Raw genomic sequence first — 25667 nt, forward strand, 5'->3', positions numbered from 1 at the left:
CTTATATCAAGTTGACCATAAACTAGCCAGCATATTTAACAATAATTTATATGCTGAGAAAAAATTAAGGAAACAATTTCATTCACAGCAGCATAAGAAAGAGAATATTTTGGAGAAAACCTAACCAAGGACATAAAAGCCATCTGAAATGAATACTAAAGCACTGAAGAAATTGAAGACACTGGAACATAGAAAGATATCCCAAATCACAGATTGGTAAGATTAATTCTGTAAAAATGGTCATTCTACGAAATGTAATCTATAAACAAAATGCAATATCAATGAATTGCCAATTTTTATTTTTCACAAAATAAAAAAACAATTTTAAAGTTCATGTGGAAGCACAAAAGACATGGCTAGTCAAAGCAGTTGGGAAGAATAAGAACACCATTGAAGGTAACTCAGTACCTGAGTTCAACTTATCCAAGTCTAACTCAGACAAATAGTTAACATCCTTTGGTCTTATTTTGGATTTTAATTTTGGGTATATGCATTTTATCTTTTTTCTTTGAACTGCTAAGTCATTTCTCTCTTTGGGTTGAGGGACTCTATTTGGTTTGGCTTCCTTCCTACTACAGAAATGTACAGTTAGAATATATTTACTATGTGTGAATTATCCAAGCAAACAGTTGTGTTACCATGAAGAGACTCCAGAATTTCAACACTGTGTGTTTTCACATGAGGGATGCTTGACCTATAGTCTCCTCCTGAATGTTCCAAGATAGGAAAATCTGGAATTCCCAGAGCACCTTAGTAAGAAAAATCACAATACTGCTGTGAGGGAAAGGCTGACCTTTAAAACTTGGAAATATTCAAAGTATTATAATCTACTACTGAAAATAATTTGCCACTTAATAAGGCATCACAGGTGTCCAAAATCTCAAAGTATTTGAAATATTTTCCACCAACCTACCCGTTGTGTATTTAACTAGTTTTTCTTTCATTGGAGAAGGCACAGATTGGAGGTATAACCTTCTAGAAGTGAATTAAAACTCATTAAAAATGATGGAGACTATGATGTTCTGTTTGTCATGCATAAGATGTGCAAAGCCAAGACTGGATCAGACTCCATGAAGCTCTTAAGGAATAATTTTCTTTGTTTGGGGCATTTTTTAACAAGCTCCTCTCCACAGGGTTGACTGAGAAAGTGGGCTTGTCAGTGACTGGACACAACTCAATACCCCATTGGAAATAGATGAGCAGCCACTTTTACCAACAGGGCTTCTCCAAAGAATATTCTGGCAGTGGAGCCTTTTGGCCCTTGAAGCAACTATTGGCATTCAGCTTCATAATTGTATCTCTTCTCTTTCTACCTTTAAGAACGTTTCAACACACAACCTAGTTCACTTTTGTTTCATATTCCATCATTAACCCTTGAAGCCTAGGAAACATTATCTTCCTGAAGTTCTCTATCAACTGCCTCAAGCCTTGATGATACCATCATTACCCAATACTGAAAAATGCATTCCTAATTCCATTTACCTTTAAGGGTAGCAGGCTTTTATATAACTGAGAATTTGGAGTAAAGTCTTCCTGAAGAAAAGAGGAACAGCTAATCCTTTATGTTTCATATAAATAACAGGCCATTCCTTGAACAAATAATTGACTGGTTGAAGGCTATCTAAATGTGTAGCTTATTCACTATTTGAATCTTATTTGTGTTTTTCTGAATATTAATTCATCTCATTTAGAAATATAAAATCAAAGAGCAAGACTATACAATGAAATTCATACTTTCCTTTATTGAAATCACCCTGTTATTCCCGCTGTTTTCGTAAAACCACAACCACATAATGAAATTCATTTCTATACTAGGATTGACTATTATTCCAATTTTTTTATTTTACCTAATAAATTCACTGCTGTTTCTCTGCTTAATTGCCACCTTTGATCATTGTCATAGTGATACTACCTGGCTGAAGGAAGTAGCCCAGGACAACACAAACAATTTGGAAAGGAGTCACATGATTTTTTTCACTCTTACACCTGAGTGTAGGATGCCACTGTTAGTGGTGGTATAATCTGCCATTCCAAGATGGCATTGGCATCGTGTCTTCCCAGTAGTAAACAAGTAACTGCGCAGCTGCAAAGGCAGAAAGCCCGCCAAAGTCACAGGCCAATCCTGAGGCGTAATATTGGGTAATGAGTAAACAGCCAATCAGAAGTGAATATGTCACTCTAGGGTGTATTTAAGCTGGGCCTCTTCCTGTCTTCAGCCCATCTGCATATTTTCACGTCTGTGATACAGAGTAAAGCCTCGCTGTGGTGATACCCAAATTCTGACACTCGTGTTTCTCTCCCACGGGCGAGGGGGGACACGGGAGGTGCGCGCAACACCTAAGAGGTTAGGTCACATTGTACCATAGATTCAGAAGGCAGAAGCCACAGATGACAGTGCCAAACACAGTCCTTCCTGAACTACTGGACACATTTAAATGGAGTTTTCACTGGATCTCAGTGAACTCTGAGTTCTCACTGGAACTCAGAAAGGTAGATATTGGAGAAGTGATGGCTAATGGAACTACAGAGCAGCAATCCAATGTCCCTGTTGACCTTAGCTCAAGATGCCTACTATGTCTGGTTGTAATGGAGAAAGGGAGAAAATGGGGTTTTATCTTTTGAAGAAGAGAAACTTTACAATTGGATATTCCCTTGGACCTGAACTCCTTCCTATATTGCCATGAACAAGGGAGTTTACATTGCAAAAATGGGATTGTGGAAACACATGTCTGAATATATTGAAGCAATGTTTCCCCTCAAGGCATGTGCACAATAAGAAGATATAATCCAACTTGCAAAAAATTAAAGGTGCAGGAGAACCATTGTTGCCTCTGGGAATTAGGACACCCTGGGGAACTGGACTGTGGTACATGAATGGTGCCTAAGGGTAGATTTATCATGGAGAAGAATCTCCCTCAAGCAAGGACCCTAGACCTTAAGGAACTAACAAAGATGAGCTGCCCATGCCAAGGCGCTAACAAACTCTCCCGTCCAAAGTGCTTGCCTTGTAATGAAGCAGAGAGAAATCTCTAGCTTTGAAGGAAAAGTTGCCAAGGTGTATCCCCTGAGTCAAAAGAGAGACTCCAGGAAAGGGCACCTCAGAAACTGGTCAATGTGGGGCAAGCTGGTCTGCAGGTAGGCCATGGCAGTTTTCAGTGACATCATCAGCAGTCACTTCCCTGGACAATCTCTTGTATCCAGGAGAACCCTAGAAGCGTCTGTGATGTCACCAGTGTTGTGGTGACACCAGATGCCTGTGGGGTATTCCTTCAGAGCCTCTGGGTTCACAAGCAGTCTTGTTTTCTATGCTGCTCAGGCTATTTCAGAGGGACAATACAGTAAAACCAAAGACCAAACCTAGGCAGAAGGCTGTTTGTAAAGCAGGGAGGAGATGGCCCTGGGGAAGACCTAATGAGTCCTAGGCAGTTCATGGGGAAGCTTCCTGGAGGAGGGGGCCTTGAGCAGGTCCTTACAGGAGAAGGGCTTAGCATCTGGAGCCTTGACATTCCTCACTGGCAGACCCAGAGTCAAGAATTTCTGATGATTAGTTTGGCAGAGATCCAGGAATTGACAAACCTGCAGTTGCTTTGCTGACAGATCTGAAATTCCTGCTGAGTGGCAAAGGATGCCAGGAGGAAGTTCTGTGAGAATAACAAAGCTACTCTCAGGGTAGAGTGCTGAAGCATTTCATCCTCAATAGATTCCTGTAGGTTACATGAATATGTGATGCCAAGAACAGAGAGGGATAATCCTCTTGTCAAGTATCAAGGTCTCAGAGACTCTGGTCTTGAACACACATGATGATCACAGTCTGGGGTAAGTGGCTAGTGTATGATCTCCCATCATGCATTTAAGTAGCAAGGAAAGGTGTTGGCTTGTGGGAGATGTTTGGTGCTGGTGTTTATGGTCAATCTTTTTTGTGCTTAACAGTACAGACTACATCTTCAGATATAAATTGACAATGTCCTCAATTTCTTCTTGACTGGGAAAGCTTATGCATTTCAGGGTTAGTGGGAATGCAGTAGGGACTGAGCCATATATTTAGTGATGGTGGTTGGGAGCAGGAACATAGGTTTGGAGTCCAGCTTGAAGATAGCTTTCCTGCTTTTTCAGGGATTCACTGTGTCTCTAGAATTCCCTCTTCAGGCTTCTGTGTGGGACTCAGCATGGTTTCTCCTTTCCCTCTCCTAATTTCCCTACAAGTTTACTTTTGTTTCTCTACCTGAAGGGTCTCTTGGGAAAGAGTCCTTCCAAGCCTACACCATCAGTGAGCAGGAGCAGAGAATGAAGAGGTTGGAGAAGCTCAAAAGGGACCTTGAGAAGATTAGTAACTATAGAGACGAACTCTCGGGAATCTTGGCACATTATACTGACAAGTATTTGAAAAACAGGTAGTCATTATGCCCAGTTCTCAGCTGACTATCTTGGGCCTTCTCTGTTGACCCCAGATTTCCACATATCATAGGAGGCTACAACTTCAGGCTGTACTCATATCCAAATTCATTTTGCTGATTGGATATTCGACACAGAACTTGAAATTCAGATAAGAGTGAGATGGGGTCATAGGCTATTTTAGTTCCTCCAATGTAAATCAGAGCCCTTGGCATGAATCACAGTCTTCAATTAAAGGTAGTACTGGGTAAGCTCTCATCAGTCATTTTGAGAAGCCTGGACTGCTGTTGCTTTGTGGGAGAGACTAGCTACTGTGTGTTTATGGTCAATCATTTTTGTAATTTTCTGGAGTTGTTTGGGGTCCATTAAGTCCTGTCAAGAGCCTAAAGGACCTGGTTCTACATGCTGCCCCTCAGTGACTGGATTTGCTGCAAGTCATCTGTTCATAATACAGTGAGATACTGCCATATCACTGTATTTATTTGGGATTCTGAATGTGTGTGTGTGTGTGTGTGTGTGTGTGTGTGTAAGACAGAAAGAGAGAGAGAGAGAGAGAGAGAGAGAGAGAGAGAGAGAGAGAGAGAGAGATTGTTAGTATGTATTCAATTTAAGATCCAAGGAGTCTGTGTAGTGTGATGGGGCCTGAGGATTTACCTGACTCACTTTTCAGGTAATGATAGTGAGGAGGCCTTGGAGCCTCACTTGTAGCAGCAGAGCATGTGACTTCTATGCTCACCTCTGATGGGCATTGGAAACTCCTGATATATGTAATAAACCCTTTTCCCTGTAAATTCTGAATACGTTCTCTGGTAATTAATGTAGCAATAGACACAAGGATTTAAACATTCTTGTCAATAAACAGAAAAAGAGTTATTACAGCTTTAAGTTGGACCCAGGCCTGTGGCACAGGCTCTTGGAAAGTTCTTGGAGACCTAATCTATTTCTTCAAGCCCCATCAGGGAGGTAAAGCAGGTCAGCTTTCTTCTTTTATTTCCCTAGCTCTACTGGGCCCAAACCAATGTGACAAGTTTAATAAGCACCAAGAGGACCCAGTACAAAGGCGCCAGGATGTGGCATATGTGAGCTGGGGTTGTCCACAATTCAACTTGAATTGATATAATCCTTGAATCCTTAGTTCAGGTCTTATTTGCTTCATGGACCATGCCCTCCCACAGGTTCAACTTTGAGACCATGATGCTGGAGATGCAACACCACGAGGTGATGACCTATCTCACGAAAATTCCTCAGCAGATCAGTGAGGCCTTGTAAAAGTGCCAATAGCTGACTAAAGAAAATCAACTTTACTGGTGAGTGACTAACTGGTGTGTGACTAACACTGTAGTTTTGCCCAGCTGTAGACACAGAATGTGTCTGGACATCATTGTCTTTGAAACAAATCCCAAATAAATACACTGGTTCCATACTGTTTGCCTCTCAACGGGAAGTTTGCCTCCCTCAAAGAAAGGCTCTAGGATTGTTACCTCTTGGACTCATTTTGATCAAGTGTGATGAGTCAGTGAGCCCCTCCAATCATTGTCCTTCCCATCTGAGTATCCTCTAGATAGAAAAGGTGTGCACCTTGCTGGAGACATCAAGCTACCTTGAGTCTCTGGGGCACTGAAAATAGATTTATAGACCTGGTTTGCATGAGACACATAGAAAGATGTGTACCTGTTGGGTCTGCTCTCCTCTCCTAGAGAAGGTTTACACTGTCTCTACCTACAGGTGGTTTTCTAATACCAATGACATATATGCAGTTGTGTGGCCCATGTCCTCTTCTGGGAGATACATGAGTCCCTGTTGGTGTCAGGATTTTCAGAAGTACCTAGAGTCTTCTGGAATGTTGCTGTCTTCTGAATTTGACGTTCCTATATGTGAGGTCCCATGGCTACTCTGGTCTGTAGTCTGGGGATGTTTGGGGATCAGGGCCCATCATGAGAAAAGATGGTACTTGGAGAAGCGGGAGGAAGATGGATGCTGCCTAGGAATCACCATTTCTTCTCTGTGCTTCAGCATCAGGGACTGTCACCTCCTTACAGAATCTCTTCTTATGAAGACTCAAGTAAAAATCCTATGGAACAAGGACAGGCAGGTGCTTAGGGAGCAGATTACACTGGATGTGTTCTAAGGAAACAAAGAGGCTGGGTGTGGAGGCCAGCATGAACATATATGACAAATACACCAAGCAGCAGCAGGTAGGATGCACTAAGGATGACCAGGGCAGGTTGCCCTCATGTTTCACCATAAACACAGTCAAGCCCAGAAAACCATCCTCCAACTTGTCCAGGCACTCTCCTATGTCTTATCCAGTTGTTCATTTCAGGGATCAGATACAAGACTTTCTGTGGAGTTAGGCTCTTTCAAGAAGCTGGAAGATTGGCAAGCAAACCCTCTGACTCAACTACAAGCTACAGTTCGTTAAGATAGATAGGGTGAACACACATTACGTACCAACTTGCAATTATTCTAGATGGGCTCTATGTGGCTGCCTCCTTTGTAGTGGCACAGAACATTGAGTGATGAAGTCAGCGCCTGTAGCTTGTTAGCTTTGTACCCATGGCTCCAGCTGCATATGTAGGGGAGGATGGCCTTGTGAGACATAGGAGGGAGAGGAGGTCTTTGTTTCTAAAAGGGTGCATGCCCAGTGTGAGAGAATTCAAGGGCAGCTAGATGTATTAGGGGGCTCAGTGGAGGGTATCCTAATTGAAGTAGGAGGAGGAGCAATGGGATAGAGGGTTTCTGGTTGGCAGCAATGAAGAAAAGGGCTAACATTTAAAATGTAATAAAGTATCTACAAAAAAATTATTTTTTTAAAAAAAAGAGGTGGGTTGGGGTCTTGTATCTTTTCTCTCTCCCTCAACCCTTGCATTGCAAGATGGTCTCTTATCCTAACCGAGATCTTGGGTCACACTAATAGAGCCTGAAAAGCAGCTAGTCAGTCCTGGATTCTGCCACTGTTGCTAGAGTTCTTTCCTGGAGCTTGTATTCTGGAGCTGACTGGATGAACAGGGATGTCTGAAAGGCTTCTCTCAGGCTGGGAATTTGGGTGAGAGATGTGAGGCTTCAAGAGAAAAATTTCTCCAACTGTCTCAAAGTAGTCTGCATAAGTTACTAATTTTTTTTTTTTAGTCCCCAAGGGATAGATTACAGAGTCCTGGGTCTCAAATGAAATATCAGCTTTTAACAGTCTACATTCAATGGTTCCTCCAGCATTGTGGTCTCCTTATTGTTTCCTGCTCAATTATGGTGTGTGTGGGGGGGAGAAGGTCATATGCATGTCTGTGCCAATATATATATATATATATATATATATATATATTGTTGGGTGTGTTGAGAGGCCAGTTAATTACATGTGGTTTTGATCAGTCTTTCTGCAACATAGCCCAGGACTGTCACTGAATCTAAAACTTACTATTTTGGTTAAGCAGTCTGACCAGCATCTTTAAGTTTTCTATCACCTCCAAGGAAGAGCTCCTGGAATTGTTTGTATCAAGTATTTGCTACAAGGTTTAATTACCACAGAGAGGAAGAACATTTTTACATATTTCATTGTTTTGGGTTTTTTTGTTGTTGTTGTAAGAAAACAATTTCTTAACATGGAAGAAGCCAGTGCTGTCTTTTCCAGGTGTCAGATACACAACTTGGCCCCCTGTGCCTTCTTGTGAACTTTCTTGTCATTTTGGTTGAAATGAACAAGGAAAGGAGGAGGGCGTTTGTTTGCCAGGACGGGTCTTACCCAAGACACCTAGGCTCCACATAACCCACAGTTGAGTTATTCAACCCTTTATCAAACAAACAGAACCCATGTTGCCAACACTTAAAAGTCAATAATTTCACATTTAGCCTAGCCCACCCTTCTGAAATCTTACCATGTGACTTCAGTTTCCCCTTCCCAGTCCTTCCTTCATTCATTACAATTTCCTAGCCAGGGGTTTGGAGGCCCACCCATGTGAGGAACAACCGCAAAGCAGACATGTAACTCTTGTAACCACAGCAGGATATGGGGCACAAAGGGGTGCTCATCAACAGCTGGTTGCACACATGAGACAAAAGGTGGCCCCAAGGTGGTCCTTTTCAAAGGAAACTTATGGACCTGAACACCAGCCTCTTGTTCTAAGATGGGAGTGTGGGGCTCACCACAGTGTCAGTGTCAGTTCACTTTGCATCAAGGAAACATGAAACAGAGCAGCAGGTCATCATGCTGCTACACCTAGCTCAATAGAACAAAAGGAGACAAATAGTGATGTAAAGTCAGATTGTGAACCATTCATAGTGGGAAAATTCTTTATCACTATTGAAAGTGGTCATAGTGGGAAATCTATTTACCCATATTGAAATCATTTGTAGGAAAACCAAGACTGTGGTACATGGAGGTGAGTAGGAGGCTGCTGTGTCAAATCCATGGGCCCGTGAGTCAACAAGGCTGCTTAAGAGTCTGTGTCCCCTCTCTGCTCTTGGTGGATAGTGACTGCCTGCTGGAAGGTCAGGTGGCTCATTGCATCTTCTCAGCATCCTAGTTTGTTTTCCTCATTACCTCCCAACATTTTTTCCAACTTTTCCTTAGCTTGACTCAGTTATCATTGGCCTTAGAGTTTGTCCTGGGTATAACTCTGTGAAAGACTGAGCTGCTTGGTGTTGCATCTGCATCTAGCAGAAGGCCCATAAGTATGGTGAGGTGCTAGAACAGGGCTACCTCAGACAGCCCCTTGGGCTCCTGGTAGTCTAAAGCACTCACTCTGTGTTCTGTCAGTAGCACTCTGTAAAAGCTGTCATTCAAATGTGATTTGCTTTAAGTTAAAATCATCCTCTAGGAGGGTTGGAAGAAATGAAGAATTTCAGATATTGCTGATGCTATAAAATGGGGCAGCCCTGTGAGAAGCCATATACATCTCTTCAGAAAGATATACTGTAGTCCCCATTGATCCAGTGACTCCAGAACAAGAAGTAGGTGTCCACAGAGAAGTTAGGGCAAATCATGTTTGTAGTGGTACTCCACAGAGCTATCCTGAAGTAGGAACTATCCAGATGTCCATTAGTCAAGCAGTGAATAAGTACAGTGTAGTCCAGCCCTTCCATGGTCTAGCGTGATAATACATGCCACCATTTGGTCTTGATCTAGTCAGACTTATTTTATACAAAATATCCTTGACAGAATCCCCTTACATGGAGAAAAGTCTCACTTTGTATCCTGGTTATAGAGATTTACTACTTGCCTGGGCTCATAGCTTTGGTTACAAAGCCACACAGGCTGTGGAAAATGGAGGGCCTATTGGAAGATGCTGCTAACTTTGGAGTCCCTGAGAAGCAGTGAACAAGAGCCAGGATCCTGCTTGTCCACTCCAATCCCATGATCCTATTTGCCTTTGCTAGCAACCAAGCCTACTGTGCACAGCCTTGGGAACTTGCTAAGCAGGCTTGGATACCAAGCCCTAGCCCCATATTTCCATCCTTTGTTTATTAGGGGAAAGCATTTGTTTTATTGACATGTCTATAGGCTATGCCTACTATTTTCCTATCACATTCATGGATTTTTCCTTTATTTTTTGAAAAATTTATGCAGTTATGTATGTGAGTACACTAGCTCTCTCTTCAGATACACCAGAGTAGGGCATCTGATTTTACTAAAGATGATTTATAAGCTACCATGAGGTTCTTGGGATTTGAACTCAGGACTTCCAGAAGACAAGGCAGTGCACCTAGAGGCTGAGCCATCTCTCCAGGCTTTTGTTCAATTCAAGGGTTTATTTCTTATGCCTCTATACTATCCTGGATGGCTTCTTATGCTATCATGAATTGGGAAATCAAAATGTTTCTGCAATGAACTACACTTGTATGTGTGAACATGTACTTGTGTGTGTTCAGTAATGTGTGTGTCTGTCTCTTCCTCTCTGTGTGATTGCGGTGTGTGTGTGTGTGTGTGTGTGTGTGTGTCCATGGCCTGGCTGAAACAATGGAGCATCATTTTGCTGTCTCTGAGATGAGGAACTAGGACAGGATAGCAGGAGCCAAGGAGATTTCCTTTACCTGTCTAACTGCATTTTTGGGTCTCAGTCCTTCCACATGACTCTCTCCTCAGACATCTAGGAACAGCTCAGAACATTGTTCTGATCCATCTTTAAAGAACTCCTGTCTATGAAACATTTGTAATCCACAGAATTTGTGTCAATTGTGTATACTTTCTTCACTTTTGAACTCTCTGGTATGACCTGAGGCGATTGTCCCTTAAGTCATCCCACAGATAATACTACAGTATCTATACACAGAGCATGGGTATCCTTCTTCCTTCATGAATATTCATTTTAGAGTTCAAGGCTTATCCTTGGGAAGATTTATGTGTAGCACACTTGCTGATTATAGTATCTCTTCAGTGAGCATGAATTTCCTGTGAGATGGTTTCTCTGGGGATTCACAGATGGTGGGGCTCAAAAGTAGAACCATGCAGGTTCCTGCACTCCAGATATAATAAGAGCCTTCACTTCAATAATAATTAGGGTCCCTAGATATTCCCTAGTATATTCCTCCTCCTCCTCTTTTTCATCCTCCTCCTCTTCTTCTTCCTCCTCTTCCTTCTCTTCCTTCTCCTCCTCCTCCTATTCCTCCTCTTCTTCCTATTCCTCTTCCTCCTTCTCCTCCTCCTATTCCTCTTCTTCCTCCCATTCTTCTTTCTCCTCCTCTTCTTCCTCTTACTTCTCTTCCTCTTCCTCCTCTGCCTTTTTTCTATCTCTGTCTTTATATCTATCTATTCCTGTCTCTCTTCTCTCTTCTCCTTGTGGTCCCTGCCTCTGACACCTTCCTACTCCCACAACCCAGTAACTCAAACTCAACCTCCTTCTATTCCCTGAAGTTATTCACTGTGACAAGTTTTATTTAATGAATAGTTTTAAATTGGTGAGCATGGTTTACACATCAAAGGCAGGTGTTCATGAGGATCTGCTCATCTTGGAGCAACCAGGTCTTGGGGCAGAACTTAGAATTTCAGCTGCACCTGACCAACCCCCCTAAACATATGCATTATTAATACTTAGGTGGTTTTGTGTTTAAAACTAAAACATGAAATGGGAAGCTAAGGTGCTATGAGAATTCAGAAAAGCTGCTGAAAAGAGGTCTGTGTTGGTGTGTGTAAGCAATCCTCTCTTTGGAATGTGAAGGCCCTGAGCAAGCAGAAATGCATGGAAATGAACAGATGCTACCTAAAGTAGAATGAAGGCCAAACATGACTATTGCCAGGACATCATCAGCAATGACAGAAAGCAGATTCCGATGGGACTTCTTAGTGCCTGCATGTTATGGATAAGTGGTACAGCATGATGCCTTGGGTTCACATCCCCAGAAAAAAGAACAGAAAGAAAAAAGGAGGGGAAGGAAGGAGAGGGAGAGATGAAAGAAGGGGAGATGGGGGAGGAAGATATGTGTTATTACAGCTAGGTTGGTGTTTCAGTTATGGCAAATATTTAACTACTTCTCTGTGATTAAAAACAAAATTAGATTGTGTCAGGGTCAGGAGACCTGTGTTGGAGCTAAGCAGTACCCCAACTAGCTATTTTTAATTTTAATACTTTAACCACACTAACATATATCTCAATGAACTCCATGTGCCATCAGCAAATGAAACAAAATGTGTCGATCATGTTCAGTCTCTCTTTATCTGGGCCCTCCCAACATAATCAGTCTCAGTAGTGTCTTCTCTACTTTTCCTTTTATACCATATTACTCCATTCACCTCTAAAATGGCATCCAACACTCTACAGGGGTCCAGAAATTATCCTTCAAAGGCACATGGATTCATCATGTTCGGAAGCCACTGACCTAGAACCACCACATGAGATACAATACTCTGGTTGGAGACCCAGCTCCGATGCTGAATTACAGATGTTTCCTACCACCTTGGGGGTTACAGTTTCTGGACTCTGAGTTGAATCTGCAGAACTGCATGGTGAGAGGAGAGAAGTCTCTGGAGTTGGAGCTATAGGTTTATTTTGAGACCATCTCAACACTTGCTTCTTGTGACTGCCACACTGAGTTGTCATCTGACCGCCTCATGCATACAGTAACATTCACCCACATGCCTACAATAAATAAATGTGATAAAAGTATTTGAGTGCAGTTTGGGTGTACAGACTTATTTGTAGGACCTAATTTATTTAACCTTCTGGTGTATCAACTTTATTATGAAGATTCTGGCCAACAAAGGAGACCCTGAAGGACAAGCTGGGTGCTGGGAACTGGAACCTTTTCCCTGTGGTTGTGAGCCTTAGCTCACTAACTAGAAGTTTCTCTAACCCTCCTTTTAATTTTTTTTTTTTTTTTTACCATCCTTAGAAATAAAATCTGCAAGACTCTATCTTACCACAAGGTGTCAGACAAGGGTAACTTATTCTTCAAAGGCCTTTTACACTCTGATGAAAGTCAGGGAATTCAAAAATTATATAAGAAGCATTAAAATATGCAGAACAGTGGCGCGTAGAAAATCTGTTTGATCCCAGCACTCAGGAGGCAGAAGCAGACTGATGTCAGAAAGAGGGGACATTTGGGCCCAGGGTCACATTAAAAACAAGACCCAGACCTACCTTGGGAGTTACAGTGTTTGCAGTCTGAGTTGAATCTGCAGAACTCTGTAGAAGGGTCCCTGAATTCGGAGCTAATGCTTTATTTTGAAATCCTCTCCACCCTTGCTTCTTGTGACTGCCACACCGAGTTATCATCTGACCTCCACTTGGGTATCAATATTTTTTCACCTACCTAAAATAAATAAATAAATAAATAAATAAATAAATAAATAAATAGCGAGATCTAAGCTAATCAAAGCTCATGATGACACTGTCTCAAAATAAATAAAATGATACAAAATTAAATAGTTAAAAAAACCAGCATTTGGCACTGTGGAGAAAAAAGGATAATCATGGAAAACGTTGATGGGAGTTTATTTTCTTTACATTTCCTAATCAGCCTAGTCTGGGAATGGTGTGCATGAAATTCCTGAGATGCTGTTATTGAGATCTCAGTCAGTAACTTCTGAGGACGGCTTCATTTCAGAGGAGTAGATTCCCCATTGACACTTTCTCTACTTCCTCCTTCTGAAATTTTCACCTTATTGACAGCAACATTTTTTTTTTTTTTTTTTTGGTTCGTAATACTTGAGTGCTCTGGGAAGCTGTCCTTAATAGAAGAGATTGGAAGGTGAGATGGGAAGGAGTAAATCTGGTGTAAAAGTCACTCACTAACTCAGATTCATTCTTTGACTGTGCTAACAGTTCTCTGGGAAAATGCTACATGTCTGGACACCAAGCACATGTTAGCTGCAGAGCAGTTGGTCTCCAAGTGTGATCTAGGATTAGTACAGTATCACCCGGCAACCTGTGAAATGCACAACTGCAGATTTCTTCCAGACCTGATCCCGGAATGGAACATGTCCCAGGAGTCAGTAGGTTTCCAGTGATCCCTCCAGTTAATTCTGAGTTCTCCTGCCTTGAGATGGATCACTACTGGGGACCCCTGCCGGCAGTTGCTGGCAGTTGGCACTGTGGGTGCCCGCACGCACGCGCAGAGGTTGAGGAGCGGGGTCTGTGGAGCAGGCTATGCTCTGCAGTGAGGATCAGGCTCAGCATGAGACTGTTAGTCTGGCCACCAAGTGCCTTGCTTTGGATCCCACGGAGAAGTGAGTGAGTCCCAAGTCTCTTTCCCAGGCCCCATGCTACCTGCCTTTATAGGCCTCAGGAACCTGCTGTGCGCCTAGGACGGGTGAGGCTGGTCTCAGGAGTGGGCAAGGGGGCAGAGGTGCTCAGGGCAACCCAGCTCTGAGCGCCCCTAAGGCTCCTACTAGCACTTGGGGAGCTCTCCAAGGTGTTATGGGCCTGGCACAGAGCATAGGGTGCTGGTCAACTTTGCAGTCAGATTGAGTTCCACCACTAACGTTTGCCAACTTGGCAGTTTGCACAAGTTTGCCTCCCTGGATGAATGACTGGTACATCATCCTGCTGTTTGGGCTGGTCTCTTAGTGGAATTTTTTTCACTTGAAGTCCTTGGAACCCAGGTCTTACTCTTTTGGGATCTGGGTAGGATTCTGGTTTTCTTTAAAATACTCAAAGCTTTTAAGTAAGGAATTCAGGTGAAAGCAACTAAAGGCATTTGTAGTGCTGGAATTGAAGTCCACTTCAAGTTGGGTTATGCTGTTTCCTTGGCGTGGGGCATGCATCCACATCTCAATATTAAATCAAGGCAATGTATTTAATATTAACGTTAAGCACTTGAGTAAGTAATGCTTTAAGAATCAGCACTGTGTAGAACACTTCCCCTTTTCCAGTAATTAACTGTGGCAAAGCAAAAATACATTTGAAAGACTTATGGGACATGCCCTGCAAACCACAATGTCTTCCAGTCATTGGGTTTCTTGGATTATAAATTCTTGGCCAGACACATGAATCTGTTGGGCTGTGTCAGTATTTAGTAGGAACACCCAGCCATCCTATTCCAGCAAAACAGAATTCAGTGTTTAATGGGTAAGAAGCCTAGCGAGTGTTAGTTAAAATCCTTTAGTTCTTGACATCTCTGCACTATGCTGTGTCCTGCTGGGTTTGCTGTGCAGCCTGGTGAAACCTTCTCTCCTGTAGGACTTCAATGATAGGTTTAGCTAATGTCTAGTAGAAGAAGGCATGTTTCATTTAAGTGGTACTTAGGTTTCCCAGTTTGGGGCACACAGTCAACAGTCTCCCTAGCTGACATGGGTTCTATTCCTTAGTGATGTTCCTCAGCATGGTTCCATGCAGACAAATGGCTGGGCATCTCTTCTGGGCCACTCTGGCCTTCCACCCACAGTCTCTAGGTAGTGGCTTTCTGTCAGCAAGCACCAACAACTTGCTGCATGTCACCATCTGTCTATAAAGTGTCATCCTTTAAGATGCATGGCATTACCACACAGTTCTTGCTGGACTGTTTGCCTGTCCTGCACCAAAAGTTTTTTGAGAACAGACACATCATTTGACTTTGTATTTGCCCTGTTTCTTATCATTGTTCAGTGTGGTTAAGGAATTAACAGGGAACAGCAATAGATTTATACATCTCTGTCTGCCAGCTTGAACCACCAGACTAAAATACACTCTAAACTTAGAGTAAACTGTTTCTTATACTTTAGTACAATGCATGCTACTCTATTCCTAGGTACCTCATATCAACCTACTCTATAATATTGGTTAAAGTCAGCAAATGCCATGAAGTAATGCATCTTGAAGACAGACTGTAAGCCCCTCACAAGCAGGCTTGAACTCTCCTTCTCTTTCTCCTCTTTAATGTCTATGTAGTAATCAGCCTTCTAAGAACTTGTTGAATGGCATAGATTTTTACCCAGAAATCTTTCAAATGGCAATGCCAATACACAACACAAACAATCAGACAAACAAACAAAAAAGAGGAAGGTATTAACTATGTAACTGAGTGAGCAGTGACCTGGCCTTGGGTGCTTAAACTATTGCCAGCAGGATTTGTCACTTGTCCTTTTTTATTTCTTGTTTGGCTTTTCTGTGTTTGCTTTCTTCTGTTCACAGGAAGACATCTTCTGTCTTACACGGGGTGGCATCCTAACTTAGCAAACATGTAAAGGGTATCTCTTCACTCTCTTCCAATGGAGATGATAGCAGAAGAGGACTGTAACTTGCCAACTAGATTTGGCTGCCATCCCTAAGCAACTCAGTGTGATCACAGGAATTAACTCTGAATGGGCAAGGTTGTGTCTTCTGCCTGTTTGTATACCCAGAGGATGGCTGTTACATGGGACAATCAAAACACCTTTGTGTATCTTACATTCCAAAACAACACTTAGAACCACAAATATTTTGTGTGGTAGGGCTTTTAAAAATCCACATATGTAACATATAAATATAATGATTTATATAAGCAAGATAAGATATCTTGCATATAAGATAAAATTTTTAGAAAGCTCATTCAGTGTTTGTCTATGCTTCATATACATCTGCTTAGCATGAAGATGATTTAATATAAATACAATAACTTCATGTCAGATGTGGTGGTGCACGTTTTTTATCCCAACACTCGGGAGACAGAGACAAGTGGATCTCTGAGTGTGGAGTCGGCTATCCATAGCAAGTTCCAAGTCAACAAGGACTATGTACTGAGACCCTACTATAGAAATGTAGGAATAGAATACATTTACTATGCCTGAAATTTCCATGCAAACCCTCATGTGAGGTCCACTTGTGTTTCCATGAAGAGACTCCAGTTTTGCACTTTGGAGCATTTCAACACTGTGAGTTTTCACATGAGAGATGCTCAACCTATAGTCTCCTCCTGAATGTTCCAAGATAGGGAACTCCGGAATTCCCAGAGCACCTTAATAAGAAAAAAAACCAATACTGCTGTCAGGGAAAGGCTGACCTTTAAAACGTGTAAATATTCTATGTATCATAATCTACTCCTGACAATAATTTTCCACTCCATAAGGCATCACAGGTGATCCAAAATCTCAAAGTATTTGAAATATTTGTCAGCAACCTACCTCTTGTGTAGTTAAAGTTTTTTTCTTTATTGGACAAGGTACAGACTGGAGGTGTAACCTTTGACAAGTGAATTAGAACTCTTTAAAAACAATGGAGACTATAACATCCTGTTTGACATGCATAAGATGTGCAAAGCCAAGACTGGATTAGGCTCTATGAAGCTCTTAAGTAATATTATTTTTTTCGTTTGGGGAAATTTTTAACAAGCTCCTCTCCAAGGGGTTGACAGAGAAAGTGGGCTTGTCGGTGACTAAACACAACTCAATACCCCATCGTCAATAGATGACCAGCCACTTTTCCAACATGGCTCTTCCAAAGAACACTCTGGCATTGCAGCCTTTTGGCCCTTGAAGCAACTATTGGGATTCAGCTACATGATTGTATCTCTTCCCTTTGCTACCTTCAGGAACGTTTCAACATACAAACCAGTTCACTTTTGTTTCAGATTCCATCATTAAAGTGGAAGCCTAGGAAACATTATCTTTCTGAAGTTCTCTATCAGCTGCCTGGAGCCTTGATGATAGCATCATTATGCGAAACTGAAAAATGCAATCCTAATTCCATTTACCTTTAAGGGGAGCAGGCTTTTGTCTAACTGAGAACCTGGAGTAAATTCTTCCTGAAGAAAAAAGGAACAGCTAATCCTTTCTGTTTCATATAAATAACAGGTCATTCATTGAACAAATAATGAATATTTAGTGAACTGGTTGAAGGCTAGTTAAATGTGTAGCTTATTCACTATTTGAATCTTCATTGTGTTTTTTCTACTCTACTTCTCAAGTGAATAAATATTTTATGTTGTTCCTTCAAACAAAAGGACTGTAGGTGGACAATGGTGGTGCATGCCTTTAATCCCAGCACTTGAGAGAGACACAGGCAGATCTCTGAGGTTGAAGCCAGCCTGCTCTACACAGAAAGGTCCAGGGCAGCCAGGAATACATAGAGAATAGAAGCCCTGTTTCAAAAACAAACCAACAATAAAACAATAGTACCATAGATGGAACAGACTTTAAGTTTCTTTTTTTAGGTGGCTCAAGCCAGACTATTTTCTAGCATTCATGGAGATCAGTAAAGATATTACAATCCCAGAAGAACTGTGGAAAATGAAGCCACAACAGAACCTGGAAGATGACAGTGACTCCGTAAAATAATGCCTATAAATGCTAATGATTAAAATCTGTATACTTCAAGTTTATGCTGAATCTCTTAGTGTTGAGAGGGGCACTCCATTCTAATCTGCTGATCTCTGTGCTCGGATGCCTGTAGCTGAAGCTGTATGGTAAAATTGAGGTAACTTGATCAATTATCGGGGCTTAGTTGTATAAACTTCAGGGGTCCTGTAAAACCCTGGGTCTTGTATTTCTAAGAATGAAGTGGACCAGACCATCTCCAGAGCCTTTTGAGTCCTTTAGAACACCTCTGCTTCTAAGCAATGAGGAGGAGAGCCCAAACATCAGACAGCAGTGGAAGCTTCTGCTCCAGCACACTTGGAGCTATGAAAAGGAAGACTTAAATAAATAAGTGGTTCAAAGAGGAACAAAATAGGAAACACTCTGTGGTCTTTATTTGAGTCTTTACATTTTTTATTTCTGCTTATCCACTGTGGAAACAACAAATTATTCAACACACTTTTCTTTTTAATTGCTGACTAGCATAAAACACGGCAGACAGAGAAGTATTAACTTGTTGGGAAGCAGATTGTGTCTGCAGGAGTTCACTAGATAGTTAAATAGCTTTTCCTAAACTTTCTGAACATTAATTAATCACTTTTAGAAATATAAAATCAAAGAGCAAGACTATACAAGGAAATTCATACTTTCTTTTTTTTTAAAAAAAATCACCCTGTTATTCCTGCCGTTCTCATATAAACCTCAAGCATATAATAAAATTCATATAAACCTCAAGCATATAATAAAATTCATATATTTCTGCAGTAGGATTGACTATTATTCCAAATCCTTTCCATTTTAATTAATAAATTCACTGCTACTTCTCTGCATGATTGCCACATTTGATCCTTGTCATAGTGATACGGTGTGGCTGAGAAGTTGGCCAAGTACAACACAATCTGTTTTGAAAGGATTGACATGATTTTCTGCTCCTACACCTGAGAGGTTAGGTCACATTGTACCATTGATTCAGTATTCTCAGCTCGAAAAGCAGTTGTTACAGATAACAATGCCAAAACAGTCCTTCGTGAACTTTATGGAGACCTTTAAATTGAGGTTTCAAAGGATGTGAGGCCTTTCCATCTCTTATCCATCCTACTGAGTCTTGGGTATAGTATAAATACAAGATCATATCCCCAAAGCCAACATCCCCGGGCCTGGAACTGGGAAGCAAGGAAGGTAGATACTGGACAAGTGATGGCAAGTGGAACTACACAGCAGCAATCCAATGTCCCTGTTGAACGTTGCTCAAGATGCCTACATTGTCTGATTGTATTGGAGAAAGGGAAAATGTGGGATTTTATCTTTTGAAGAAGAGAACTGAACTTTACAATTTGATATTCCTCTGGACCTGAACTCCTTCCTATATTGCCAAGAACAAGGGACTTTAAATTGCAAAAAATGGAATTGTGAAATACATCTCTGAATATACTGAAATAATGTCTCCTCTCAATGCATGTGGACAATAAGAACATATAATCCAACTTGCATAAAATGAAAAGTGCAGGAGAATGATTTTTGCCTCTGGAAAAGAGGACAACCTGGAGAACTGGACTGTGGTACATGAATAGAGCACAGGGGTAGATTTATCATGGAGAAGAATCTCCCTTAAGCAAGGACCCTAGAGCTTTAGGTCCTAACAAAGATGAGCTGCCCATGCCAAGGCCTTAACCAACTCTTCCCATCCAAAGTGCTTGCCTTGTAATGAAGCAGAGAGAAATCTCTAGCTTTGAAAGGAGAACTTGCAAAAGTTTATACCATGAGTCAAAGGAGAGACTCCGGAAAGGGCACCTCAGAAACTGATCAATGTGGGGCAAGTTGGTTAGCAGGTAGGCCACGGCACTTTCAAGTGACATAATCAGTAGTAACTTCCCTGGACAATCTCTTGTATCCAGGAGAACTGTCGGATCTTCTGTGAGGTCACTAGTGTTGTGGTGGCACCAAGTGCCTGTGTGGTATTTCTTCAGAGCCTCTGGGTTCACAAGCAGTCATGTTTTGCATCCTGCTCAGGCTATTTTACAGGGACAATGCAGTACAGCCAGAGTCCAAACCTAGGCAGAAGGCATTCTGTAAAGCAGGATGAAGGAGATGGCCCTGGGTTAGACACAGTGAGTCCTGGGCAGTGCATGAGGAAGGTTCCTGGTGGAGGGGACCTTGAGCAGGTCCTTACAGGAGAAGGGCTTAGCATCTGGAGCCTTCACATTCTTCACTGGCAGACCCAGAGTTGAGAATTTCTGATTATTAGTTTGGCAGAGATCCAGGAATTAACAAGCCTGCAGTTGCTTTGCTGAGAGATCTGAATTTCCTGCTGAGTGGCAAAGGATGCCAGGAGAAAGTTCTGTGAGAATAACAAAGCCTTGCTCTCAGGATAGAGTGCTGAAGCATTTCATCCTCAATAGATTCCTGTAGGTTACATGAATATGTGATGCCAAGAACAGAGAGGGATAATCCCCTTGTCAAGTATCAAGGTCTCAGAGACTCTGGTCTCAAACACACATGATGTGGGATGAATTACAGTCTGGGATAAGTGTAGTAGTGTGTGGTTTCTCATCATGCATTTAAGAAGCAAGGATAGGTGTTGGCTTGTGGGAGATGATTGGTGCTGGTGTTTATGGTCAATCTTTTTTGTGCTAAGAAATACAGACTACATCTTCAGACATAAACTGGCAATACCCTCAATTTCTTCTTGACTGGGAAAGCTTAAGCACTTCAGGGTTAGTGGGACTGCAGTAGGGACTGAGCCCTATGTTTAGTGATGGTGGTTGGGAGCAGGGACATAGGTGAGGATCCCAGCTTGAAGATAGCTTTCCTGCCCTTTCAGGAATTCACTGTGTCTCTAGAATTCCCTCTTCCTCAGGCTTCTCTGTGGGAGTAAGTATGGTTTCTCCTTTTCCTGTCGTATTTTCCCTACAAGTTTCCTTGTGTTTCTCTACCTGAAGGGTCTGTTGGGAAAGAGTCCTCCCAAGCCTACACCATCAGTGAGCAGGAGCAGAGAATGAAGAGGTTGGAGAAGCTCAAAAGGGACCTTGAAAGGATGAAGAATGAGAGAGATGAACTCCGGGGAATCCTGGCACATTATACTGACAAGGATTTGAAAGACAGGTATTTATTATGCTTAGTTCTCAGCTGACTATCTTGGACCTACTCTGTTGACCTCAGATTTCTTCATATCATAGGAGGCTACAACTCCAGGCTGTCCTCATGTCCTAATTCATTTTGCTGATTGGATTTTAGATGCAGAAATTGAAGTTCAGAGAAGAGTGAGATGGGGTCATAGGCTATTTTGATTCCTCCAAAGCAAATCAGATCCTTTGGCATGAATCACAGTCTTCAATTAACAGTAGTACTGGGTGAGCTCTCATCAGTCATTTTGAGAAGCCTGGACTGCTGTTGCTTTGTGAGAGAGATTAGCTACTGTGTGTTTATGGTGAATCATTTTTGTAATTTTCTGGAGCTGCTTTGAGTCCATTTAAGTCCTGTCAAGTGCCTGAAGGACCTCGTTCTACATGCTGCCCCTCAGTGACTGGATTTGCTACAAATCATCTGTTCATTATACACGAAAATATTGCCACATCACTGTATTTATTTGGGATTATGAGTTTGAGTGTGTCTCTCTGTGTGTGAGTGTGTGTGAGTCTCTCTCTCTCTCTCTCTCTCTCTCTCTCTCTCTCTCTCTCTCTCTCTCTCTGTGTGTGTGTGTGTGTGCACATGTGTTCCAGTTAAGATCCAGGGAGTCTGTGTAGTGTGATGGTGCCTGAGGATTTACCTGACTCATTTTCAGGTAATGATAGTGAGGAGGCCTTGGAGCCTCACTTGTAGCAGCAGAGTACATGACCTCTGTGCTCACCTCTGATGAGCATTGGAAACTCCTGATATAAGTAATAAACCCTTTCCCTGTAAATACTGATTATGTTCTTTAGTAATTGATGTAGCTATAGACACAAGGATTTAGAAATCCTTGTCTATAAACAGAAAAAGAGTCATCATCACAGGTTTAAGTTGGACCCTGGCCTGTGGCACAGGCTTCTGGAAAGTTCTTGGAGACCTAATCTATTTCTTCAAGCCCCCTTAGGGAGCTAAAGTAGGTCAGATTCTTCATTTAATTCTCTAACTCTACTGGCCCCAGACCACATATAACAAGTTTAATAAGCACCAAGAGGACCCAGTACAAAGGCGTCAGGATGTGGCATATATGGGCTGGGGTAGTCCACGATTCAACTTGAATTGATTTAATCCTTGAATCCTTAGTTCAGAAGTTATTTGCTTTATGGGCCTTGCCCTCCCACAGCATCAACTTTGAGACCATGATGCTGGAGATGCAACACGAACAGGTGATGACTGATCTCAAGAAAATTCCTCAGCAGATCTGTGAGGCCTTGTACAAGTGCCAGGAGCTGATTCAAGAAAATCAACTTTACTGGTGAGTGACTCACACTGTCGTTTCCACAGCACTAGGCACAGAATGTATCTGCCCATCATTGTCTTTGAAACAAAGTGAGGACTCTGGTTCCATACTGATTACTTCTCAACTGGAAGCTTGCCTCCCTCAAAGGATGGCTCTAGGATATTGATCACTTGGACTCATTTTAATCAAGCCTGATGAGTCAGTGAGCCCCTCCAATCATTATCCTTCCCAACTCAGTATCCTCTAGATAGAAAAGATGTGCACCTTGATGGAGACATCAATCTACCTTGAGTTTCTGGGGCGCTGAAAACAGATATATAGATCTGGTTTGCATGAGACACATAGGAAGATGTGTACCTGTTGGGTCTGCTCTCCTCTCCTAGAGAAGGTTTCCACTGTCTCTACTCTCCAGTGGTTTTCTATTACCAATGACATATATGCAGTCGTGGGGCCCATGTCCTCTTCTGGGAGATACATGATTCCCTGTTGGTGTCAGGGTTTTCAAAAGTACCTTGAGTCTTCTGGAATGTTGATGTCTTCTCAATTTGACCTTCTCATATGTGATGTCACATGGCTACTCTCATCTGTAGTCTGGGGCTGTTTGGGGATCAGGGCCCATAATGAGAAGGGATGGTACTTGGAGAAGTGGGAGAAAGATAGACACTGCCTGGGAATCACCATTTCTTCTCTGTAGTTCAGCATCAGGAACTGTCACCTCCTTACAGAATCTTTTCATTTGAAGAAGCAAGTAAAAATTCTGTGGAATGAGTACAGAGAGCTGCTTAGGGAGTAGATTGCACTGGATGTGTGTTCTAAGGAAACAAAGAGGCTATGTGTTGAGGCCAGCACGAACATATATGAGAAATACACCAAGCAGCAGCAGGTAGGATGCATCAAGGATGATCAGGGGCAGGTTGCCCTTATGTCTAACCATAAACACAGTCAAGCCCAGATAACTGTCCTCCACCTTGTCCAGGCATTCTCAAATGTCTTATCCAGTTGTTCATTTCAGTGATCATTTACAAGACGTTCTGTGGAGTTATACTTTTTCAAGAAACTGGAAGATTGGCAAGCAAACCCTCCTACTCACCTACAAGCTTCAGTTCATTAAGACAGATAGGGTAAACACACACTACATACCAACATGCAATTGTTCTAGATGGGCTCTATGTGGCTGCCTCCATTGTAGTAGCACAGAACATTGAGTGATGAAGTCAGTGCCTGTAGCACATTTGCTTTGGACCCATGGCTCCAGCCGCATATGTAGGGGACGATGGCCTTGTGAGACATAGGTGGAAGAGGAGGTCTTTGGTCCCATGAAAGCTGGATGCCCAGTGTGAGACAATTCAAGGGCAGGTAGGGTATTGGGAGGGAGTCAGTGGGAGCACATCCTCATTGGAGGAGGAGGGTAGACTGGATCAGGTGTTTCTTGGTGGGGGCAATGAACGAAGGGGATAACATCTGAAAGTAATAAAATATCTAAAAAAATTGTTTTTAAAAAAGAGGTGGGGGTGGGGTCTTGTATATTTACTCTCCCTCAACCCTTGCATTATAAGATGGTCTCTTAACCCAACCTAGATCTTGGTTCACACTAACAAAGCCTGAGGAGCAGCTGGTCAGTCCTGGTTTCTGTCAGTGTCGCTAGAGTTCTTTCCTGGAGCTTGTATTCAGGAGCTGACAGGATGAACAGGGATGTGTGAAAGGCTTCTCTCAGGCTGAGGATTGGGGTGAGAGATGTGAGGCTTCAAGAAAAAAATTTCTCTGACTCCCTCAACCTACTCTGCATAAGTTACTAAATTTTTTAGTCCTCAAGGGATAGATTACAGAGTCCTGGGTCTCAAATGAAACATCAGATTTTCACAGTCTGCATTCAATGGTTCCTCCAGCATTGTGGTCTCATTATGCTTTCCCGCTCACTTATGTTGTGTGTGGAAAGAAGGTCATATGCATGTCTGTGCCAATATGTATGTTGATGGGTATGTTGAGAGACCAGATATATACATATGGTTTTGATCAGTCTTTCTGCAACAAAGCCCAGGACTGTCACTGATTCTGAGCCTTCCTATTTTGGTTAAGCTCTGACCAGCATCTCTAAATCTTCTGTCACCTCCCAGGCAGAGCTCCTAGAATTACTTTTGTCTCAAGTAATTGCCATGCTACAAGGTTTAATTACCACAGAGAGGAAGAACATTTTTACATATTTCATTTTTTTGGGAGGGGGGGTTCTTGTTGCTTTTGTAAGAAAACAATTTATTAACATGGAAGAAGACGATGCAGTCTGTTCCAGGTGTCAGATACATAAATTGGCCCAATGTGCCTTCTCATGAGCTCTCTTGTCATTTGGCCGAAATCAGCAGGGAAAGGAGGAGGGTGTTTGTGGGCTATGATGGGTCTTACCCAAGACACCTAGACTCCACATAACCCACAGGTCAGTTATTCAAACCTATAATACTTTATCAAACAAACAGAACCCATTTTGCCAACACTTAAAAGTGAATAATTTCATGTTTAGCCCAGCCCAGCTTTCTCATATCTTACCATGTGACCTCAGATTCCCCTTTCCCAGTCCTTCCTTCATTCATTACAACTTCCTAACCCTGGGTTTGGAGGCCCACCCATGTGAGGAACAACCACGGAAGACATGGTACTCTTAGAACCAGAGCAGGATATGGGGCACAAAGGGGTGCTGGACAACAGCTAGCTGCACACATGAGACAAAAGGTGGCCCCAAGGTGGTCCTATTCAAAGGAAACTGATGGACCTGAACAACAGCCTCTTGTTATAACATGGGCCTTTGGGTCTCTCCACAGCATCAGTGTCAGTTCAGTTTGCATCAAGGAAACATCAAACACAGCAGCAGGTCTTCATGCTGCTCCACCTAGCTCAATAGAACAAAAGGAGATAAATTATGGTGTAAAGTCAGATTGTCAACCATTGGTAGTGGAAAATCTATTTATCACAATTGAAACTATTTATAGAGGGAAATCTATTTAGCCATATTGAAAACATTTGTAGGAAAACCAAACACTGTGGTACATGGAGGTGAGTAGGAGGCTTCTGTGTCAAATCCATGGGTCTGAGAGTAACAAGTCCAGCTAATAGTCTGTGTCCCCTCTCTGTTCTTGGTGGATAGTGACTGCTTGCTGGAAGGTCAGGTGGCTCATTGCATCTTCTCAGCATCCTAGTTTGTTTTCC

The 25667-nt window shown here is 42.2% G+C and overlaps 1 protein-coding gene across 1 annotated transcript; it reads left to right on the forward strand.

The window, feature by feature from the left end:
* Window positions 1-3305: 3305 nt before the first annotated feature.
* LOC143441239 (disks large homolog 5-like) lies at window positions 3306-23265 on the forward strand. Its single transcript, XM_076928327.1, has 5 exons — window positions 3306-3415; window positions 20153-20175; window positions 21007-21169; window positions 22356-22487; window positions 23172-23265. Exons 1-5 carry the CDS (start codon window positions 3306-3308, stop codon window positions 23263-23265), a joined length of 522 nt encoding a protein of 173 aa, XP_076784442.1.
* The last annotated feature ends 2402 nt before the right edge of the window (window positions 23266-25667 follow it).

The sequence above is a fragment of the Arvicanthis niloticus genome, chromosome 2, assembly GCF_011762505.2.
Source record: "Arvicanthis niloticus isolate mArvNil1 chromosome 2, mArvNil1.pat.X, whole genome shotgun sequence".
NCBI lineage: Eukaryota > Metazoa > Chordata > Mammalia > Rodentia > Muridae > Arvicanthis > Arvicanthis niloticus.

What these genes read in the sequence shown, in the direction of transcription:
- LOC143441239 (XM_076928327.1), top strand. Translation starts at nt 3,306, where the DNA reads ATGCTGCTCAGGCTATTTCAGAGGGACAATACAGTAAAACCAAAGACC. An exon ending in CCCTGGGGAAGACCTAATGA is followed by an intron (nt 3,416 to 20,152) that starts GTCCTAGGCAGT and finishes AGCAGGATGAAG; the next exon opens with GAGATGGCCCTGGGTTAGAC. An exon ending in CAAGAAAATCAACTTTACTG is followed by an intron (nt 22,488 to 23,171) that starts GTGAGTGACTCA and finishes TCTGTAGTTCAG; the next exon opens with CATCAGGAACTGTCACCTCC.